Below are 22,876 nucleotides of genomic sequence, written 5' to 3'. Positions count from 1 at the left end.
TAACAACTCGCGGCCGGCGCGTCTGCGTGTTTTACTTCGCTGCCCTCGCGAAGTAAACCACTCAGACGACGCGGACGCATCGTTGTTAATCGGTGATGAACAACGGTGAAACATGATTGAATCCCTAATTCAACAACTTCCCCAATACCTTTGTACAGGAGCCAACCGTTGTTAATCCGTGATGAATCCACACCTTTACTGTAGCGTATACGCGAACGCGAGCGAGACTACGCGTTACGCGAGAGCGCGTAAAATTCGTCATGCCTGGAACCTGTGTGTGTATACAAGCTTTACTAGTTTTATTTACATTATTTTTCAGGTAGCGGCTAAACATGGCAGTTTTATTCTAGTTTTATTGCTGATATCAACAGAGAAATCATCGAAGTTTTGTAAGGCTGAGTGGCAATGATTAACTGACATTCATCATGAAATAATCATGTGAATTATACGATCTTTAGCTTCTTTTCGTTGTTGAAAGGGATTCAATCATGTTTCACTTTTGTTCATCACCGTTTAACAACTCGCGTCCGACGCGTCTGCGTGGTTTACTTCGCTCGGGCAGCATAAAGTAAACCACGCAGTCGACGCGGTAGCATCGTTGTTAAACGGTGATGAACAACACGAACGGTGAAACATAGTTGAATCCCTAAAACACAAACAGCCAAGTCTAAGATGTACCTTGGCACTCTGTTTATTCCATTACTCTTTTTATCACCCTTAAGGATACGATACATGATTTACCGACAAGTGACTCATTTCAGTATGCGATCATGAATTTTGAAGAAAACAAAGTTTCTACAGGCTTCGTTGGGACTCGAACCAGCGATTCTAAACTTTCGATTCTGAACTCCTTCGATTACGCGTCTAGCGCTTTACCGCTCGGCCACCGTGGCAGTTGAGCGGATGAGTGTAATGATAAAAGATAAATCTCATAATGCCATCTTTAGCCTTTTGTTTACTAAAAAAGACGCGTTTTGTAAAGATAGATTAGCCGTTTTATGCATAAATAGCACGCACGTTTGGGAAAGGTTTCAAACAAATAATAAAGACACTGATGTGATGATGAAATTGCGTAAGTCGGGAATTATCTGCGTCGCAATGTTTTGTTTTGGTTTTAGGAATTTGACCTTAAAATTTACGACTTCATGACATTATCATTCGAAATCAACAAAAGATATTTCAACACTATATGTCCTCATTCTTTCTCTAGAATGTTTTGTACATGTATGTGAAATACCTTCAACAATGGTTCGCTGCATAATGGTAAAAATAGCCTTGACCTAAAAAAGGGCGAGAGGTACCATATTTACGGATTCAGGCTAAATTTAAAATTGATATAAAACGTTCGTTTTTTGATCGATTACAAAAATTAATTTTTGTTGTATAAAGAAATTGTATCTGGCGTGAATTACACTACAGTTTTTATTCCTAGGGCCCTTTGACTTCTTCAAATAATTTTTTAATGATAAAGTGAATCCCCTGGCCCTTTATAATTACGCACAAAAGATCGAGTCCCCTTAAGTGTTTGGTTTAAAAAAATCTACATGTAACCTTTTTTGGGACACCCGCTATAACTCAATGTAAGTAACGCAATAAGAAAATAGGTTCTGTTTTTGATTATAGTTTCAAAAATTTGAAAGTTGCAATTAAATGAAATTTTAACGGGTCACAGGTTATATAATTCACTTGCATTTGCTTATAATATTAGCCACAGTTTTGAATACTATGAAGACTAGTATTTATACTAAAGATGTCGTCTCACTCTGGACAATAAACATATCTTGTTGTGTTTCCTTAGAAGTCTATGTCCATGAAATGGAGCAGATTTCCTTTCACGCGTTTGTAAACATATATATACCTGCAAAAGGATAAAACACAATGTTCTCATTAATTATGGTAGGTAATATTCAGACTGATATCACCTTCCCTTTTGGGTTTGCCGTGTCTCTATGTGGAATAGGAACCAAATAATTGCTTGTGAAGTTGTTAGTAACAATCCAAGGTTTAAGGATGATAGTCCGACCCGACCTCATTCCAGTGATGTATCGTTCGATTTCGGACTCGAGTTCACTTTTAATGGACTCGGACTTGGCTCGGACTCGGACACAAAAAGAGTCGGCTCGGACTGGGACTCGGACTCGGACTCAGAATGACTCGAAACCGAGTCCGGTCCAAGTCCAGTTCAATTAAATATATGTAAAATGTGAAATGATTATCTAAAAATGTCAACATTTGATGACTTCACATAATTATGTGGCCATTTTCCAAATTAATTGGGGCTGTCAAATTGGGGTTGTCATAAACCCTACATATCAACCAAATTATTTAGATTTATCTATCACTTTAATAACAGAATCATTATTGTCAATTAAATATTTGGACTACATAAAAAATCTTTCTAACTTTCTAAGGTTACATTCTCTTTCTCAGAATTGGGGGGGGTTTGCCATATTCAGTACCCAAATTTGCCAACAAATAATTATCGGAAACAAAAAAATTATGGTGCATCGGATAGAGGACGGCCTACCGATTATTTTTCTTGCATTTATATTGTTTTTAGCTTCAACAGATTTTCTCTGGGAGTGCATTCATTTGATTATCGATTGGGCCACTCGCTGTTCTTTCTTTTCCCTTTTTTTTCATAGATTTGCTTTTACCTGATTTTCCTACCAAACTGTAGACATGTATCAAACACCCCAAAGTTACATCCTGCCTGTATAATTTTGACCTTTGGGTCTCGCAAATATAAAATATATGTTCTAGAAAACACAAATTTTACACTCAACTTCTCGTATGCCCAATTTTGTTTTAAACTGGCTGTATTTCAATGTTAGATTCGTTATTTCGAAAAGTTAAAAAATTGCAAGACTTCCTTGAATATGTTAATACAAGCATATGTAACCTTTGAGGCAATAGTATGTACCAATATTTTATAATAATTCTGTCTGATTTTGTTTATATTTCATTAGTTATATAACAAGGTCAGCTAAAAATGGGCACGTTTATAGCTGCCGTTGGACCACCATGTTCACGTAATAGAATACTTAAAATCTGTCATCCATATTATGTTTAAATTCCACAAGTGTAATTTTCCTCCACACACTGACTGTGAACGACGCGTCGACGCCATTTCAAATCAGCTGATAAATACTATACGCTACCACGTAGAGTAGGTCATGAATAATTAATGAGATATCATATTCAGCTGACTTGGATGAACGATGTAAGATAGTAGACCTTACATCGGAAAATTACGGAGGTAAATATTGTATTGAAATGAAGACTTAAAATCTTTATAATTATATGAATTACCATGTACCAATACAGATGAACTTTCATGCTAATATTAATGAGGTTTTATCCGTTCTGTGGGGAATTTGTGCCAGGTTTCATAATATCAAATTAAGTTTAAAAAATGTATAAAACTTCGTTTGTATGTAGTGCTTTATTTATTTATTTATTTTTTCATGTAGACGGAGGCCTATTTACTTTCATGTGGCCATACTAAAATACTTAATTAATTAGCTTTGATTACTTGGCCTACTTACTTAATTTATCTATCCATTAACCTAGGCCTATAATATCATGGAGTTGGTTTGTTTTAATTTTCTTTAACTCACTCACATACATGGCATTAATAACTCACTTCTATTTTCTTAGATGCTTTACAATTATGTGCACTAGTACAGACCTACACCTAGAAATATTAATATTATTTATTAATTAATTGTTTAATGTTTGTTTATTTATTTCAAATTTGAATATTTAATTATTTATTTGATTATTTATTTGATTTATTATTAATAAATAAGTGAGTAGGCATAATAGTTAGTTAGCTAGTTAGTTTGTGTCTGTACCCCCCCCCCCCCCATCCTGTGGGGAGGGGGAGTAAACGCGTGCCAAAAATGCTTGCGTCCCTCCTCTCGACCTGCGAAAAATCGCTTGCTAGCCGAGAGGGGGGACAAGCAATTTTTGTCACACATTCATGAGGGCCTTTTAAATAAAACGCTCAAAAAGGCTCAGGAAAAAAATATAGAGCTATATAGGTAAATGCAGGGTAAATGCATTATGCAAATGTTCCTGTTCGCTGCGATTGCAATATATATTAGATTTGCAAATTGGAATTCCAAAAATGTGGCATGTGCAAATGAGGGGGGGGGTATTTTTGGCAGGCCGAAAGAGATTTTTGACAGGCCTAAAGGGGGTACTTGAAGCATTTTTGCACGCCGTTTAAAAATTGTATCGGGGGGGGGGGGGCTCAACATTGTAAACAGCCTGTGGCCAATTACGGTGTAGGTCCTACCCCAGGTGGTTCTAGTTCTAGTTGAATACATCTCAACACCTTATTAGGGCCAAGCGAGAAGGACTCTGGAACCTAGAGACGATGAGTGCGGATCAGAACATCTACGTCAATTATGGTCTGCCGGGATCTGCAAAAAATTGCTTGCCCCCTCCTTTTAACATGCCAAAAATATTTCCGCTCCTTTACCCGTGCCATGCCATGCCAGAATTTTGAAAATTTGAACGGGCACGTTTCCTAACATGTTTCTACACCATAGAACGTATTATATCGAAAATAGAAATAGTGCCCATGATATCTTTGCCCAAAATTGTTTCCCCCACCCCTTTTTAGCCTGCCACCCCCCCCCGGCCTGCCAAAAATCTTTGTCCCCTATTAATCCCCCAACAGTTCACCACCAAACATACCGTAGTTATACCATCCCTAGTTTTAAAAAAAACCAATATACATGTAGGCCTACGGTAACTTAATATTAGAGCCCCAATAGAACCCCAACATGTTGTATGTTTTTTGTTATACAATTGTTTGTTATCCTTCTTTTAATCTCCAAAATTGTAGCCATGATTTATTTGATTCTATCTTTTGCATCTGTCTTCTAATATAGTTCCAAGCATCCTCATAAATTGCATTGTACCAAGTATATATTATATGGATATGGTTTGGGCCTAGTAGTATACTATGTATGACGTCACCTCATTAATATTTACAGCTTGTGCTCTATGTTGTGCCAAAAAGTGCTACGCAATTGGAACGACGAACTTTGAACTTTTGAGTAGTCTTGAGTCCAGTGTTCTGCTTCACACGCATTTGAATGAGAATTGTTCAGCATATTGTTTTAATGTTTATCAGCACATTTTCTTCAATAATTTGTCAATTTGACGTCAAATGTTCTATTCTATATTATTTGGCAATAGTGTTTTTTGACCATAATACGTCCAAAGTTGTAATTTTGTATTTTTGATCGCAAAGATCGGATATTTTTATTCCCAATGCACTCGTCAGAGGGCTTCGCAAGGGTGCCAAATTCGACGGAAGTTGACGATAATCTTGCCCCTTTTGGACACTGAAAGGCATTCGATCCCTAAATTTATCTCAACAAACTTAATAACCGAATTATGAGAATTTTTACTTTAAATGCCCGATCCTGAGACTAGAAGGGCACATTGGCCGCCGTGTGCCAGTCCCAAATATACGTATATGTAGGACTGGTAGCAAGTCTAATACTGATTATGGTTATCGACAAATAAGCATCCTTAACAACCAGTCAAAATTACCAAAATAGGTGAAAAATGACACTTTCACAATTTGTTTTCATTGATTTTTTTATTTCACATGATCCATACTCATATCAGCTAGCTAAAAAATGAAAAATATTTTTTTCGACCGATCAAACCAGTATACTGTATGTATCCTTAAAGAGAGAAACATGCACAGCACACTGGACCATACACACCAGCTCCCACTCAGTAACTTGGGATACTCATCCATTGGGCTTGGGTGTCTGTGGTTTATGTGTGTTCACTACTCACTGCACCTTTGTTTGGGACAGTCTAATTTTGAAAAGATGTTTAGAATTAATATTATACACAGTGCCGCCGAGAGCCATTACAAGCACGGGGTAAAATTAACGTCGGGTCCCTTTTTAACGGGCCCCCTGTACTCTCTTTTCTTTGCCTTTATGGACCCATTAAGGTATAATTTCTTTATTTTTACGGGCCCCCTAGGACCCCGGGCCCAGGGATAACGCACCCCCCTTAACTCCCCTTGTCGGCTGTATTATTATTATTATGACGATGATGATGATTATGAAATGTCAACGGTGTGGGTGGGTGAGGTTTGGTAGGGTAGGTGTTTATAGGGAGCGGTGTGTGTTGTGGTGTAGTGACCTTTAACCAATGACCATCTTGTTCTACAATTTTATAATCCAAATGCCATAAAATTATGTGGAAACTTTCAAATTATCTCTTTTTCAGCAAATTTGTATTGAAAATTTTCAAATTAGAAACAATACGTAAAATTTTGCTCCATTTTTTGAAAATGTTCTACCCGGTGAGCCATTTTTTTCGGACTCGGACGAGCCGGGCGTGGGTACAAGTTTACCTCATTCCAATGTTTTCCCCATTAAAATATAAAACTATATGCACTTCGTTGATAGTAAGTTTAGCACTTACTGATATTCTTTGCCATTGTAAGTAAGTAGCTGTATTATTCGATACAGCAGTATTTTTTCTTTCTTTCCTTATATTGCGTCCACTGGTATCTGGCATGCAGGTTGGCCTATGCGCCCCGTGCGTGCGATTCAAGTGGCGGCTCGCTGCCTGCCAGTTGCAATGACGCGATTTGTTGGCAACCGATTTTAATAACCAAAAAAAAAAAAAAAAACAAAAAAAAAAAAAAAAAAAAAAAAAAAAAAAAAAAAAAAAAAACAAACAAAAAAAAAAAAAAAAACGACTGAAATTCGCGGTTAGGTAATGTACGCGCTACACAATCTCTGCCGGGATTTGATCAATGGCAATCTCTCCTGTTACTCGCTGCGACTGCTAGTACGTTGAAGGGGATTCTGGCCCCTTTTGAAAAAATGACGAGAGATGACGGGTGTATTTATTTTTAATCATGTTAATACGGATAGTCCTTAAAGCTTACCGCCAAGAATTAACGAGGGCGTCGTCATGGTAGCCATACCCTGTACCATCTTCCCAAACATATCCATCATTCTCACCGAATGCAGTAGAAGTGTATGATATCCGATTGACGCTGGGAAAGTTTTCGACATTATACTCGACAAAAACTTGCTTCACACCTGAACAAAATTATATAATGCGATAAGCACGCAGAAAGGCATAGCATAATATCACAGTGAATGTATTGATATTAAGTGCTCTTACATAGGAAGCCATGAAGCGCCTTTAAAAGCATGAAAACCTTTATCTTAAGAATTACAAAGAATCGTTTACGGTACTACTCAAACTCTTAAAATTACTGTTTATAGAAATATCTATCAAGCGTTAAAAAATGGGCCTTTGAAATGTGTTCTTAAATTTAGCAAGTGATAAAGAATGACTATTATGATATGGAAGATTGTTCAAAAGTTTAGGGCCTGAGGAATACAGCACCCATGACAGAGCTGACAACCACCAACCCTGTCCTGTGCCGTATCGGCTATGGGTCCTCTTGAACACGCCGGCGCCCGAGCGCCTTCTATTTTTGCCTCGTGTCTAGGCCTAGGGCTGTTACCTCACAACGTAGCTCAACTCGAGTTTGGTTAATCCTATTCACAATGAATATGACAAAATACAGGCGGGTACCTCTCATTAGCTTTAAAGGAAGTCTCCGGCAATCACAACATTATGCGTTATTTAAAAAAAATAATAATTATCAAGCACGAATCATGTGGTTTTATTTAAAACAAACTCATACCGCTGAGTGCACCAAATCCGCGTAACTTCGGAGTAAGCTACTAGTTTAGTAAGTTGGCGAGTATCTCGCATTTTGAGACTTCCAAATCGGCGTAAGTTACTAGACTAGTAAGTTCTATTGTTATCATACTCGGCAACTTACTCTTCATCTTTTGCGGAGTAAGTTGGCGAGTATCTCAGAATTTTGTGACTTCCAAATGTGCGTAAGTTACTAGACTAGTAAAGTTACGCTGCAGCTATTGTTATTTACTCGGCAACGCACTCTTCATCGTTGTAGGAGTAAGTTGGCGAGTACGCAAATCGATTCATAGATAGAGGAGAAAATCATTGATATTGATAAGATTTTGAAAGTAAATAATAAGATATTTCGCATTATGCGCGTGGAGCGTCTCGTATGCGGCACACCGCAAACCTTTCGAGTAGGCCTACTGACGGAACATTTTAAGTTAAGGTTGGCCTTAACCATGAAACTATGGAAACCTCATAGTTGCTCAAACATAATTGTATGCCTATGTAAAAGAACACTAATTATATTTAAAATGGCAAACACTTGAGGAAATAATGATGGTATATCATAAGCGATGAAATCCAGGTTGGCACTACGAAAAAACTTATTATTATCACCCGAAATGCCGATGATGGCATTTATTCTGGAAGGGAGAACAAGGCATGTTGTAAGGGGTGATCATCGCTATATACCCCCATCCCACCCCATCCGGTTAATGTTTGAATAGAGTAGGCCCATGATTGTCAGATATTTGGCCCAAATTGAAAACAATATTGCGACATTGTTACCAAATATTATTAAAAATACAAAAAGCGCTTTTTGTGATGTTTAGAAAAATACAAACCTTTATACTAAAATTGTACATGAATGGGGACCATTATGATACAAGAGGCCCCAAAGTGACATCCATATTTGTGGCTTATTATCATGACGTACGGTCATTTGAACTGAGTACCAAGGTGCCTTGGGGGGGGGGGTTGCCCCCCAAAGAAAATCCCAACCCCCTAAAACCAATCTCACAAAACAAATGTCAACTTTCTAAAACCAACCCCCTAAAAATTTCAACCCCCTAAACACACAATTTTACCCTTATTTGGGCAAAAATAAATAAATATTGGCATTATAAAACAAAACATATCACCATCATTTTGGGCTAAAATGGTGTACAATAAGTTGAAATTAGCAATTATCACAATAACACAGGACCAAAATGATGCCCACCAAATTTTGTTTTTGTCTTTTCCCTCTCCTACAACTGACTCTGATACGCGACTGAACATGTAAACTACTTTGACCCCGAAAGGATTTTAATAAAAACTACACTCCCCCACCCCGGCGGGTTACCCCTTCTGTCATGGTGTGACAAAATTTCATAATCATAAACCTATAGGCCTACTACATGTACAAAGCACGCTAAATACACTGATAGGGTATTTTGTTTGTACCGGGGTATTTAATGACATAACACTGCCTATTGTTAAAATTTAATAATAATTGACCGCGTGTTTAAAAACGTGATATTAAAGGTGCTGGTTGGGATTCACTGCTCCATTAACGAAGATACTAAAGAAGTAGTTACTCGCCAGATACGCTTCAGCGCAAGTTCCAAAAATACTAGTTTAGTAAGATACGCGGCAGTTGCGGAGTAGTTACTAAAGAAGTAAGCTACTAAACTAGTAAGTTACGCGGATTTGGTGCACTCAGCGGATAGTGACCATAAACACCAATAAAAACATCCGTCTCTCAACACTCGCTATTCAAAATTCCCGGGCACCGAAATTGTCGAGGGCAATGACGTCCATGTAATACAATGAAGGCTGACGACAATGAGCACAAATAACCATTACGTCATTGCACTTAAACAATTTCGGCGCGGGAATTTTTAATATCGCGTGTTGAGAGCCGACTGTTTTTATTTGTTTTTATGGTCAATATGAGTTTGTTTTAAATAAAACCATGTGATTCGTGTTTGATAATTATTTTTCTAACATACAAGGCATAAAGTTATGATTACCGGAGACTTCCTTTAAGGTTAATATTACCTATTACAATGTGAGCATTACGATCTTGAATTTTAAAATTTGAGTTGTTAAGTAGTTCCAGTGTTTACCTTCTTTACCAAATTTAGGTGCTTGTCCATTAATCACAATCACACAGTCGTCAGTGTATAACTCTTCAACAATGGTAGAATAATCACCACTTGCAAACAGTTCATACATTCGCGGATAAGATGCTTTGATCTCGTCTCCAAGGGAAGGAGTTCCTTTGTTCGGTGCTGAAAAGAAAGGGTAAGGGTTAGTTATTATTCAAGATGATGCCAGTTTGTATAAAGATCCGTACTTAGCCTTATAGCCATAAATAGCCGATTCGAGATATTTCGGGCATGTTCTGTAAAAAATGTTTCTTGGTTTTTACTGTCTGTTCAATTAGCTTAGATTATTGTATTTTTAAGATATTTGAAAGAATAAAAGTTGTGGTCAAAGTCATCAAAGAAAAGTATTAGCACAGCCTTAGACCCAGCGTGATTTATACTTTTCAAATTCCAAAGTTCAATTTAAAACCCCATTTCTTTTCAATTTTGCCTCATTTTAGGCAGGAAAGAAAAAAAGCAAGGTACACCAACTTGATGTGGGGAAACAAATAAAATGCAGACTAGACAGTACGCAGGGGGACAAAAACAGCAAATGTAGGCATAAGAAGTAGGCAAAGTTCGATAGCCAAAAAATTACCAGTTCCAAGGCTCACAGAAGTGCTGAACCTGCAAAAACAACAAGGTTCAATAGTAATACAAAACTGCACTAGAACAAGTGATGAAAATCACTGTGCATATAAACAGACACGATAAACCAACTTGAAACATCCAGAGCAGGCACAAAAACTACCGTAGTAAATTCGCTCTCTCTGAGAGAAGACACAGCTTATTTTGCTCTGAGTTTGCTGTCTTTATTTGCTACTTAGTTCAATTTGAACTTGCCTTCAATTTTTGACTTGAATTTGTTTTTAAACTACAGCATGTAGTTATTGTTGTTTGCTTTATATTTTGTTGTCTGTCCCTGAAGAAGAGCAGTTTATCTGCACGAAACGTCGGTGGTTTTTTTGTCTGTTTGGTGTTGTTTGACTGCTATGTACACAGTGATTTTCATCACTTTCAGTGTACTGTTTTCCTGATACTTTTGTGGGCTCTGGAATTGGCAATTTTTGGCCATCGAACTTTGTCTGTTTTTGTGCCTACTCTGGATGTTTGGTTTAGCGTGTCTGTTTATATGCACAGTGGTTTTCATCACTTGTCCTAGTGCAGTTTTGTATTACTATTGAACCTTGTTGTTTTTGCAGGTTCAGCACTTCTGTGGGCCTTGGAACTGGTAATTTTGGGCTATCGAACTTTGCCTACTTCTTATGCCTACATTTGCTGTTTTTGTCCCCCTGCGTACTGTCTAGTCTGCATTTTATTTGTTTTCCCACATCAAGTTGGTGCACCTTGCTTTTTTTCTTTCCTGTTGTTCATATTCAAGGTATCCTCTTGTATCATTTATTGATCCTTGATGTGTTTTGTGTCCTTGTCCGTTTGATTCACCATTACCCACTTTTTACTTTACAGTTACTTGGGTCCACCAAAAGGGTTCGCGACCTTTTCACAAAACGAGTGGGACAGTCAATTCTCAACTTAGGCGCATCTAATTATTACGACATTCGTCCCCATTGCACTAAATGGATTGATTCAAAAAATTAAACAATTGTTGTTGTAGTTGTTGTTTGTTTGTTTGTTTGCTTGTTTGCTTGTTGTTGTTTTGTTGTTGTTGTTGTTGTTGTTTTGGTGTTTTTTTGGCTTTGCCTTTTGGTAAGGAATCGCTGACATTAAAATAATATACTAGAATACGATGCAAAAATTCAAACATTAACCTGTCAATAGCTGACACGAAAATTTACCACCATCCTTCTGCTTAAGTTCCTCGCAATGCTTAGTGCATCTCATATGGCTAAGTGTATCCGAGACCACAACGCATTGATTACAGAGTGTGATACAGTCCTCCGCCTCGGAATTCACAAAGTTGCAAAACATGATGAAAATACCAGCAACAATGATGACCAGGTTCAACTTCATCTTAACTGAGATATTACCTGTATTACGGTTTGATGAATGTGACATTAATGACCTGTATGTTTTCGTTTTTACAACTCCATATTAAGTGAAGTTATTTAGTTTCCGTGACTTTAACAAATGCAAAAATAGAGAAAAATAATAGGCTTCCTTGGATCCACAGATAAATGTCTTGCCCTCTTTTTTGTCCCATTATCCATCATGATTATGCAGATTGAAATGAGCAAAATTCTAAACGTAATATACTTCCATTTTATTTGTACTACGTTATGTTCCAAGTCTTAAATAGGTAGTCCTTATAGTTACTTGGCAAATTAACTTTACATAATTTATTAGGAGTATGTAATTTACATATTGGGCCTCGCTTTCAGTTTTCTGCTCGGCCTAATTGGAGTTAGTAGAGCCAAACGCCGTCAACTAAGTGAAAAAATTATGAAAAAGGTCTATAACAACAGTTCCAAACGTTTGACGCAGCAAGCCTATGGAGCGATGTTCGTAAACGCAAAATGTGAATAATCTCCAATTTTTGGAATATACTTTTTCGTGATTATAAACTCAAACATACCAGAATCACAAAAAAACCCTTTAAGATTAGCGAGATTGTGATGTTCCATATGCAGCATGTGGACCGTGCGTTTAAACATTTTTTGGCAGATATATAGTCAACCAACGATTTTGGATACAGCATTTGGGCATCTTGCAGCCAAAAGTTTGAAATAAAAATCTGGTATACTCTGGAGGGCGTTTACATGTTTTTACGTTTAAACAGCCATTTTACCGTTTAACTGCAAACGGAAATCGACTTAATTCATACATGAATTAATGTTGTTGTACAACTGCATACGTGTTTAATAAACATGATAAACCTAAACACCATGCAACAAACATTGTCTTTAACTTACTTTGCCTGTTTTGCTTCCACAAGGCCATAAAAAAAAAGAAATAAAAAAAAAATCCTACCGACCGACCTTACCTTTTGGACCAGTTGTAGTACAACCAAACTTTTTCTTGGCCTTGTAATGATTTCTTACAAACTAAAAGGATCATAATAATAGTTATACTTTCCTTTTTATGCTCGTTATCCTTGAATGTCTTTAACATAATTGGAAATGGACAAATTCTGTGCATTTTTAACGATGTATGTATTATATACCTTAATTTCGCACGTGAAAATCTTCAAAACTGGTTAAATACACGACCTCGCTTCGATACAGGAGAGTGGTTTTGAATACATCGACATTCGTCCAATACTGGGAGGGGGGTTGGGTGATCTCTGACCAAAGTTTTAAAATATTTATAGTCCTTTACAGAAACTTGCAAAAAAAACCACTCAATATCGTCAGACCCCAAGTCCAGGAGGTAAAATTACCGAATCGGATGAAACAAAAGGCATTTTCCCACTAACACTATAGCTATGTCCACAAGTTTTGAAATAATATCTCACTAAGTGGTTCAGAGATCACCCCCTAAAGTTTGGAAATCGCAATCTCTCTATTATTTTTTTTTTGTTCGTAAATGAAGCAGTTGTCAACAAAAAAATATTTAAAGACTAATTGATACAAATAAAGGGAAATGAGTTGCTTAGCTTGCTTCATAAAAAAGAATTTCGGATCATAATTGATCAACTGCATCATTATGATGGGCCTGGACAAAATTATGTGAATCGAGGACTAAGTGAGTCCTTAAGTTTCAACTTCCTTGTGGTTAAGTGCTGAAGTAAAATATATGAAATTGCCACAACAAAATCTTACTATTTGGTATGCATAGGAAAAACGTGACTAGACATTTGTTCCGAGGTGGTTTTTAATCAAATTAATGGTTGCGCCCATTATGCATTCATAAACAAATTAACCATCATTATTTCAGCACCCACCAAGGCCTTGTATTGTGCTTAAAGACTGTAGAAATCAAACACTTACCAGTACAGTTGTTCTATTTGGTTGGCGTCTCTCCTGAAAATGATTGTCAAATCAAAATTCGTATTTATATAAATTGTGGGCGATAAAAATATTGCCTAGAGTACACACACAGAAAATCTGCATACGTTAAGTAAAAAAGGCCATGTAAAACAGAATAGTGTAATTATTACACATTATGTAAAATTATGTGAAATGTAACCATTTAATTTATTCCATTTATGTAAGTATTACAAGTGACATAATTAATCGGATTAACTACCATAGCAGATGAATACAATTTTGAATGTATCGCCCAGCACTACAACGTCCACTTGATACCTATGCACTGAACCATAAATGTCAAAGAAAGGCTGAACACTCGCACCTGTGTGCTATGGGTTTGGGATTTTCTTTTGCTACATTAGTGTTTTTGCATCCTTAAACCTGAAAGGATAAAAATTTATTTGGTTTCATTTTTTTCTATGTCCCCTGTGGTTCCCACGAGGGGTCGAAGGTCACAGTGAGGCCAAAACTTAAAAACAGTTCCACCATGTCGTATTTTATCTCAAATTGTTTCTCTCATCGCAGGGAATACAAATTCAATCGCCCTATTTCTGTACAGTGCTGAGTGCTTAGTTGAGGAGTTATAAGGTCGAATAGGTCAAATGTTAAAATTGTCATACACGGGTCAAAATTTAAAAATGGTCTGATTTCATCGAAACTGGTATCAAATTACTCCCCTTGACATAAGAAATCTCAAACATATTCTTAATTCACAAATTTGGTGCAATTTGCATTGCCCTGGCCCCTCTTTAGAGTTAATGCAGTCAAGTCCAATAGAAATGTACATGCATAACCTTTGACCCATGATTTCTTCCGATTCCGATGTTAAACATTTCTCAAACAAAATATATTCCTATTTCGTTTGTCGAGAGGAGTAATTTAAGACAAAACGCGAGTGGATCGGAGCATTTTGAAAATTTGGCCTCTATGCTTGAGATATTTGACATTTGACCTAATTTACTCTATAACTCCTAAACTAAGGGGCACCCTAGTGCAATATGACAATTGTCATTTATATTAGAGGAACAAGTTAAGATACATTATAACATGATAGAAAAAAAAACATTTGGGCCCCCATTATGACCTTCGACCGCTCGTGGAAAGCATAAGGGGCATAGAAAAAATGGAACCAATTCTAGTTTTATCATTTGAGGTGTACGGATGCTAAAAATCATTGATTCCACTATAAAATGAAGCAAGACAAAATGCTTTCTAAAATATCACCCAATAGCGCCCTATACTATATTGTATTCAATCTATGTTTGCTGACATACACACACAGGTGATTAGTGCAATCTGCTTCTAGTGCAGGGCGATCTACTCAAATATTGTATTCATGTATTGCTATGGTAGTTATTTCGATTATTACATCATTGTACGGCGTATTCGCTGTAGAGGTGACGTAATAAATCGGATTAACCACCATAGCAATAGATGAATACAATTTTGACTATATCGCCCTGCACTACAAGCAAGTTGCACACATTACCTGTGTATGTCTGCAATCATAGATCGAATACAATACCGCTTTTTCAAAGATACTAATCTTACAGGTGCAAGTGATCAGCATGATATGGTTCAATGCATAGGTACCGCGTGAACCTTGTAGTGCAGGGCGATATAGTAAAAAATTGTATTCATCTATTGCTAGGGTAGTTAATCCGATTATTACGTCACTTCTACAGCGAATTGCTGTGGTAGTTAATCTTGTTACTCTTCTCTTCTACGGCGAATAGCCTCAGATTGAACATGTTATGTACAGTCATGACAGTGTTCTGAGATGCCGGAACATAATGCCTTTCACGTATACTAACGTATTGGCTTGCTAATTGCGCTAAATACTCACATGAATTGTTCTCCTTTTCTCACACGCATGAAGGAGGAGGGGATATCCATATCCTTAACCAATTGAGGTACCTCCCTTTAAGGTCACATCTTCCATAGGGGTAGGAATTTTAACTGTAATAGCCCAATTTAGATAATAAAAAGTATTATTAAAACGGACAGATATAAAGAAGAAATAGATACGGAGAACGAATGAAAGGTTAAGGAGATCAACGAAAAAAAAAACTGTGAAGAGATATTGGGCGATAGATAAAATAAGATAGATAAAAATACTTTAATATTAAACTTTGATCACCTCGTAATAGCTAGGCCGGAATTGTTAGGCTTTAACCACTACGCCGAAAAGTATACCCACGTTAAGAGAGCTATTAGTTGACCTGTCCGGTCTTTATTTTGTGTATTACAGAAAGTAGATAAGTTATAGGACTTACATTAATAATATCGGTGATGCTTCTGGAGAGGTGTGACAAGAATATTCTCAAAATAAAATATATTTGATGTTAATCCGCGATGTTATAAGGCCAACCGATTACGAGCTGATCAAAGTATGATATTATTATATTCTTATAAGCAAATAGAATAAATTGGACCATCCTTGATGTATTTATGATAATATAAATAACAGTATTCCAAGAACTTCCCCTTGGGGAACACCATTTAAAAAAGATTAATAACATAATTATTTTTATTTACAACTGTTGTAATGTTAGCGTAATATCATCGTAAAGACAACTTCTTGTTTCTAAGAATATTTCACACCATTGATCCGACTATGTATTGCAAATAATGAACATGGTAACCAAACGGCTCATTATTTTGTGATATGCCTTTCTTCTGCCATAACTAACAAGTTACATGAAATATATAGACGTTGAAAGTGCATATACGACTCGATAATATTTTAACCTCATTTTTTGCATCTAACTACAGCTCGATGGCAGTACACACATGGTTCATTGATGGTTTTATTATAATATAATATAAACAACAGTGGTCCAAGAATTTCCCTTGTGGAACACCATTAAAAGATTAATAACATAGTTATTTTTATTTACAATTGTTCTAATGTTGGCGTAATATCATCGTAAAGACAACTTCTTGTTTCTAAGAATATTTTACACGATTGATCCGACTGTGTATTGCAAATAATGAACATGGTAACCAAACGGCTCATTATTTTGTGATATGCCTTTCTTCTGCCAAACAAGCTACATAAAATATATAGACTTTGAATGTGCATATACGACTCGATTTTTTAACCTCATTTTTTGCATCTAGCTACAGCACGATGATAGTACACACCTGGTTAATTAATATAAGATTAACTGTATTATGTATTATAAAATGTTAATCAGAAACGAAATTGGTTGGAGTTATTTGAAGGGTAGATTTTCATTTAAAATGTAAATTAAGTTAATTGAGCTTTTACTTACAGCTGCAGCTCGATTAAGGTACACAGCCGGTTCACTGATATCATGTTAAACGGAATTATGTTTAAAATACCGTGTCCCAAAAAAAAGGTTACATGACGATTTTTGAAAATAATTTAAGTTAATGTTAACAAATAAAGATATCCTTTTCATGAGATAATCTATGCACCCTCTACTAGTACCCCTGAGAATGTCAAGTTCAGAAGCTACGTACTTAATCCGCATTCCACACATTCCTGAGCAAGCTCTTTACGTGACATAATGCAACACGAGGTTCATTATACCACCGTCCATTTGGCGGGACACTTGAGTAGGCCCAACCAAAATATTGTTATTCATTACACTATGTTGATGACAGGAGATACAGCGTGCAGAACTGCTTTCACCAAAACGTGTTCTTTTCAAATGAACACCTTCCTTTATTTGTAACCACCAAGAGTCAAGAAGTTCTAAAACTGATTTATTTTCAATATGTTTCTTTTGTTCAATAAGTTCACCAATGAAAAATAAGAGAAAACAAAGGTGATGTGCGTATGTTCAACTTTCGCGATATTTTGATGCTTAGCCACTCTTAACACCCCTGCCATCTTGCGCTCTTAAGTCAAGTTGCTTTTAAGGTTGGTCTGAACCCTGGAATTATGAAAACTTTCGGGCCTCATAACTGCTAAATTATTAGTCTAAAGAATATAAAAGTATACATTTTAGAATGGAAATGACTTGATGAATTCATCTGCGAGGTCCATTTTGGGCCAAAATGCTCATTTTTGAGAAAATCCCAAAAACGGGTTTTTGGCCCAAATTTTTCGTGCAACGTAACAAAAAAATTGTTTGGCCAAAAAATTTTTTTATTAATTTTTAAAAACTAGATAAAAATATCTAGGGACCGTTTTTTCATTTTTTTGAATTTTGACCAACTTCACCAAAAATATTTGAAATTTGGGCGAAAATCAGGCTTTTTTAATGATTTTTTTGAAAATTTTGCATTTTTTGACCATTTTTGGTGCAAATTTCTCAAAGCTGGTCAAAAATCAAAAAAATCAAAAAACGCTCCCTAGATATTTTTATCTAGTTTTTAAAAATTAATAAAACAATTTTTTGGCCAAACAATTTTTTTGTTACGTTGCACGAAAATTTGGGCCAAAAAACCTGTTTTTTGGGATTTTCTCCAAAAATGAGCATTTTGGCCCAAATTGTACCTCACAGATGAATTCAGCAAGTCATTTCCAGTCTAAAATGTATACTTTTATATTCTTTAGACTAATAATTTAGCAGTTATGAGGCCCGAAAGTTTTCATAATTCCAGGGTTCAGACCACCCTTAAGATACGGAATTGAAACTTAGCAAACAGTTACAAGAAGGATCAATAAAATAATATCTGGAAAAACGACATTATTTTGTTGTACCATCACAAAATGCGGTTCATTTTCTACATGTAACCTTTTTATGGGACAAATTGTATGTTGTTAATCAAAATGCAAAACATTCAAGATACTTAGGAGCGTTTAGATTTATAAGTAAATGTCTATTTGCATGTGCTGTCATCTTGCTATGTTGTTTGTGGCAGAATTTTGAAGGTATTTCGCATCAGACCGGAAGTGAACTCTTAATGACCTTTGACCCCACATCTATGGACACCCTAAAGGCACTAACTAATGCGCCACCTTGCTTTTGTTTGTCTCCCTCTGTGCCACTACATATTGTATAAATATTTATTAACCACGGTTACAAATATTTTCCAGAGAGATTTCCTTTTTGATATTTGGGGATTAGTAAGTAGAACAGACACATATTTCCACGTTTGCTATTGTTGGCAATATCAACATTTTTTATAGCAAGAAAACCCTTGTTTTTTTTCAAAAAATAACACATATTTAACTACATATTATAAATGAATTGCACATTTTTCTATAGCCCGACAAAGGTGGTTTTTTGAGCTGGCAGTCTGTGTTCTACTACTATTCCAAAAAGGCAGCACTCTTTAACTCTTCTAAAATATACAGCAATATCTCATTTTAAACTCATATTTCCCTTAACAAAAACGACTTGTTTTCAGCCAGTGACTGTAGACCATTGATTTTATCCTAATGCTGTTACGTAATTAAGTGCGTGATTATAATTTATACATGTGTTGTTTGAAAGCCAAAAGCACAGTGGTCATAGAGAAATGCCATCAAAAATCCATTATGGGACTACAAGTCAACACTCATTACATACTGAACCCCTCGTACTTATCTAAATTAAGTGCCTAATGTAGAGTCTTTTGTCGTTTGACAAACATCCCCTTGACAGAACAAAAGGTAGACATTTTCTACGTGCCTTTCTTTTGATCAGCTATTCAGTTAGGACGCTGGACAACCGATTGTTATTGTTCTGCAAGGCTCACTCAGTCATTTAATAAGGCAATACAAACGATCGAATTTGGTATTCAAATGAACAAAATTTTGAGTTACACCTTTTCAGTGTAAAATTTTTTTTCTCGGCCAAATGAAAAGCAATAGTTTTCATTTTTTCAGTAAATGTCACGAAAAACTGTAATGCTTGATACTGTATTTTTTTTCAAATCTTAGTGTTAAACTTAGTCGTGAAATTCAGTCATTTAGTGTAAGATTTTCGATTTTGATAGGCTTCAACTCTGCCCGCGAGCCTTTTTTGGATCAACCTTTTAGCTTTTCAAAGTAATATAGTTCGCTAAAGAAGGATTTTTCCCAACTTTCTAACGCACATCACCGTGAGCGATATATCATAGTTTTGTCAGAATTTCCGTTTTGATTCCATAATTTTTGACTACCAGCTGAAAAAATTTCAAATCCACGCGTGAAATACTAGCATTGTGGATCGATATCTCTGGGTGCCCGGCCTGGATACAGTTTTGCCAGAACTTCAATATAGCAAAGAAATTACCTAGTGTTTCGGTATAGTGCCTTTTGTTTGTGTTTGTTTGAAATTGCTTAAACCCACCGAAAGTCATAATGAAGCAGCCAAAACAATACAAGGTTAAACACGGAAGTTTATAACAACCTATTATAATGACCTAAAGGAAAAATCATTTATGGTAACAATGAGCCTTGCATTGTAAGTCATGGTTAAAATGTGTTGAGTACCCACCCCACCCCCATAGGCCTACATAATATTACATACCGGTACCTTATAATATTTATATAGCACGGCTATAGCTATACATTTAGAAAGTAGGTCCTATAGCGCTAAATTATGACAAATAGGCCTACACAAACCCGAACGCAAGTCTGAAGGGTGTAATGAGAATGCCAACCCGCGATGGGGGGGGGGTCATTCAAAATTCACCTGGAGATAGGAGGGACAGAAAATTAAAATCCCCTCTAATAACACGCGAATTTTTCTAGGTTTGGACAGTGGATTTTCCCATGGACCTCATCCTAGGTAAATAAATAAACAAACAAACAAACACACAGACAAAATGGTTTTCATAATCATGGAATCCATAGCCCCTATAAATTGAAATTGCAGGCTATCACGGGAGCAAATTTCCAAAATCCACCTCATTTACCAGAATTGGGGATTTGGGCTACCAAATCGCTGGTCAGGCAATCCTGGTTTTCAATGGAAAAGGGACCTGGGTTGACAACAATTGAAATATCGATTATTTCTGCTGGTTGCTCTCGAGGTAAAGTACTAAGTTTGGCATTTTCGGAGCATGAAGGGGAAAAGGGTAAAATAAAAACGGAAATTCTGACAAAACTAGAATATATAGACCCACACGATGTGCTTTACAGAGGTGGGAAATATCTTTCTTTAGCAAACTATATTAGTTTGAGACGCTAAAAATGAATTCTGTAAAAATCTCACGGGCGAACTAAAGGCCTATAAAAATCAAAAATATCACACTAAAAGACACAATTTGATGCTTAATGTTAACACCAGGATTTTAAAAAAAATGTTCATCCAAGCACTATGTTTTTATTTGACATTACTGAAGAAAAAAAAAATTTTGCTTTATATTTGACCGAGAAAATAAATTTCATAGAAAAAAGGTGTATCTCGGAATTGTGTTGATTTTAACATGTATCGATCGACTTTTAGCGCGACTAAGCAGAACAAAAGATCGGTTGTCCTGCGTTTAGACTGTATTGATATACATGTCCCGAGTTAAAGCGCAAAGACGCTCTTGGTGCAATATGACCATGAAACGTTTGCGTAGAAGTAAATCAGAGCAATAAATCAATCGATATAATTGCAGGTGATGTAGATGTTGAAGTAAATTAGCAAACTTCATTTCGCAAACTGTAAGCAGAGACGGAACTTGTTGTATTTCCTTAGAAGTCTATGTCCATGAAAAGGAACAAATTTCCATTGACGCGTTTGTAAACATACATATACCTGAAAAAACACAAAACAAAATGATTTCATGAATTATATGGAAATTGCTATTTAGACTGATATCGGCACCTTCGCCTTTGGGTTTTGCCATGTCTTTATTTATGTGAAAAAGGAACCAAAGAACTCCTTGTGAAGTTGTTAGCAACAATCCAAGATTTAAGGATGATAGTCGAATCCCACCTCATCGAATCCCACCTCATTCTTAATCATAAAAAACTTTTTCCAATTATAACGAGGGAACATGGGATCAACGAGTCCTTATTGAATTATAAATATCAGTAGTTGAAAGTATCAGACGCAGGTATATATATACCGACGGGTAATTTGCGGGAAGAAAACGAATGCAAATGTAATAGCGCTGGCAATTGAGGGATTAATATAGAAAATAATGCCCACAACAGGTGTTACGTTTTTAATTCAGAAATGGTGACGCCATAGGGTTCCCTGGGAGACGAAAATATTTGCCAGGTTTTCTTGGAATAACATATACAAGAAAGAATGCCTAAAGTAGGTGTAACGAGGTTTAGCAAAACCGTAACGTTTTCTAGCTACACGATCTGCTTCAAAATAATGATATGTCTATGTCATGTTAATAATACTCCTCCTCCTGCAGGTAGTAGCCACAAAATATTTTGGGCAGAATTATTATTAACGTTATTTTGGTAATAAAGTCTTGTTAAAGGTGAACTTCATTGAAAATAAAGTTATATATCAATGGAAAGCTTATGATGTCAGGAAGCAGAAAAGAATATTTCTTATTTGCATAACGTACCAAGATAGACATAATCTCCATGCAAAATTGGATATTACAAAACGAAATCGTTCAAATTGGGCGCTTTCGTTGATGACGTCAGCACAGGGACACACAGTTACTTCCGGGTTTGATTGTAAACACAATGTCCATGCATTACTGTGGTGGGCCAACGCACGAACTCAGTCATTGTCAACTTACTTTACATGAAAAATATCTTCAATAAAATAAGAATAACATGAAGGAAACATCATGATCAAATCAAGAATGAAGTTCCTGAATAAAGTGTGTGGATTCCAAAATGGGAAACTGCTGGCCGGGGGTGATTTGGGATAGGCCAAGCCATCCCCGATATGCAGGGAATAGCACGAAGAGCGAAGATTCGCCGAAGAACCGGAATGAAAACAGATTGCAAAAAATAACTGCTAGTGCTATACCAGTTCGTTCAGATCGTCACACCAAGTTGAGATGAACTTATCACAATGAGAAAATGAAGGAATAGAATAAGGTACATGTACAGGATTTTTTAATTATTTCTTAACTTTACAACCGGTCATGTATGATAGGCGAACTCGTAGATACATACGGGATGAACTCAGTGACTGACTGAGTCTCAGTCGCCGAGTGTTCGGTATCCGCAACTGTACTGTACTTGCAGACAAAATGACCGATTTGATATTCACATCTGATATTTGCTCCAAATATAAGGGA

The 22,876-nt window shown here is 36.3% G+C and overlaps 1 protein-coding gene across 1 annotated transcript; it reads right to left on the bottom strand.

The window, feature by feature from the left end:
- Positions 1–316: 316 nt before the first annotated feature.
- Positions 317–13,799, bottom strand: LOC140143836 (uncharacterized). Its single transcript, XM_072165645.1, has 5 exons — positions 13,742–13,799; positions 11,624–11,842; positions 9,834–9,998; positions 6,944–7,100; positions 317–1,858 (listed from the first exon to the last, which is right to left on the bottom strand). The coding sequence occupies exons 2-5, from the start codon at positions 11,823–11,825 to the stop codon at positions 1,795–1,797; spliced, it is 588 nt and encodes a 195-aa protein (XP_072021746.1). The 5' UTR covers positions 11,826–11,842; positions 13,742–13,799; the 3' UTR covers positions 317–1,794.
- Between the last annotated feature and the right edge of the window lie 9,077 nt (positions 13,800–22,876).

The sequence above is a fragment of the Amphiura filiformis genome, unplaced genomic scaffold (genome assembly GCF_039555335.1).
Source record: "Amphiura filiformis unplaced genomic scaffold, Afil_fr2py scaffold_29, whole genome shotgun sequence".
Taxonomy (NCBI): domain Eukaryota; kingdom Metazoa; phylum Echinodermata; class Ophiuroidea; order Amphilepidida; family Amphiuridae; genus Amphiura; species Amphiura filiformis.
This window is presented reverse-complemented; position numbering and strand designations above follow the sequence as displayed.

What these genes read in the sequence shown, in the direction of transcription:
- LOC140143836 (XM_072165645.1), bottom strand. Translation starts at nt 11,825, where the DNA reads ATGAAGTTGAACCTGGTCATCATTGTTGCTGGTATTTTCATCATGTTT. An exon ending in TTCGTGTCAGCTATTGACAG is followed by an intron (nt 9,999 to 11,623) that starts GTTAATGTTTGA and finishes CTTTCTTTTCAG; the next exon opens with CACCGAACAAAGGAACTCCT. An exon ending in ACCTAAATTTGGTAAAGAAG is followed by an intron (nt 7,101 to 9,833) that starts GTAAACACTGGA and finishes AATTTTGTTCAG; the next exon opens with GTGTGAAGCAAGTTTTTGTC.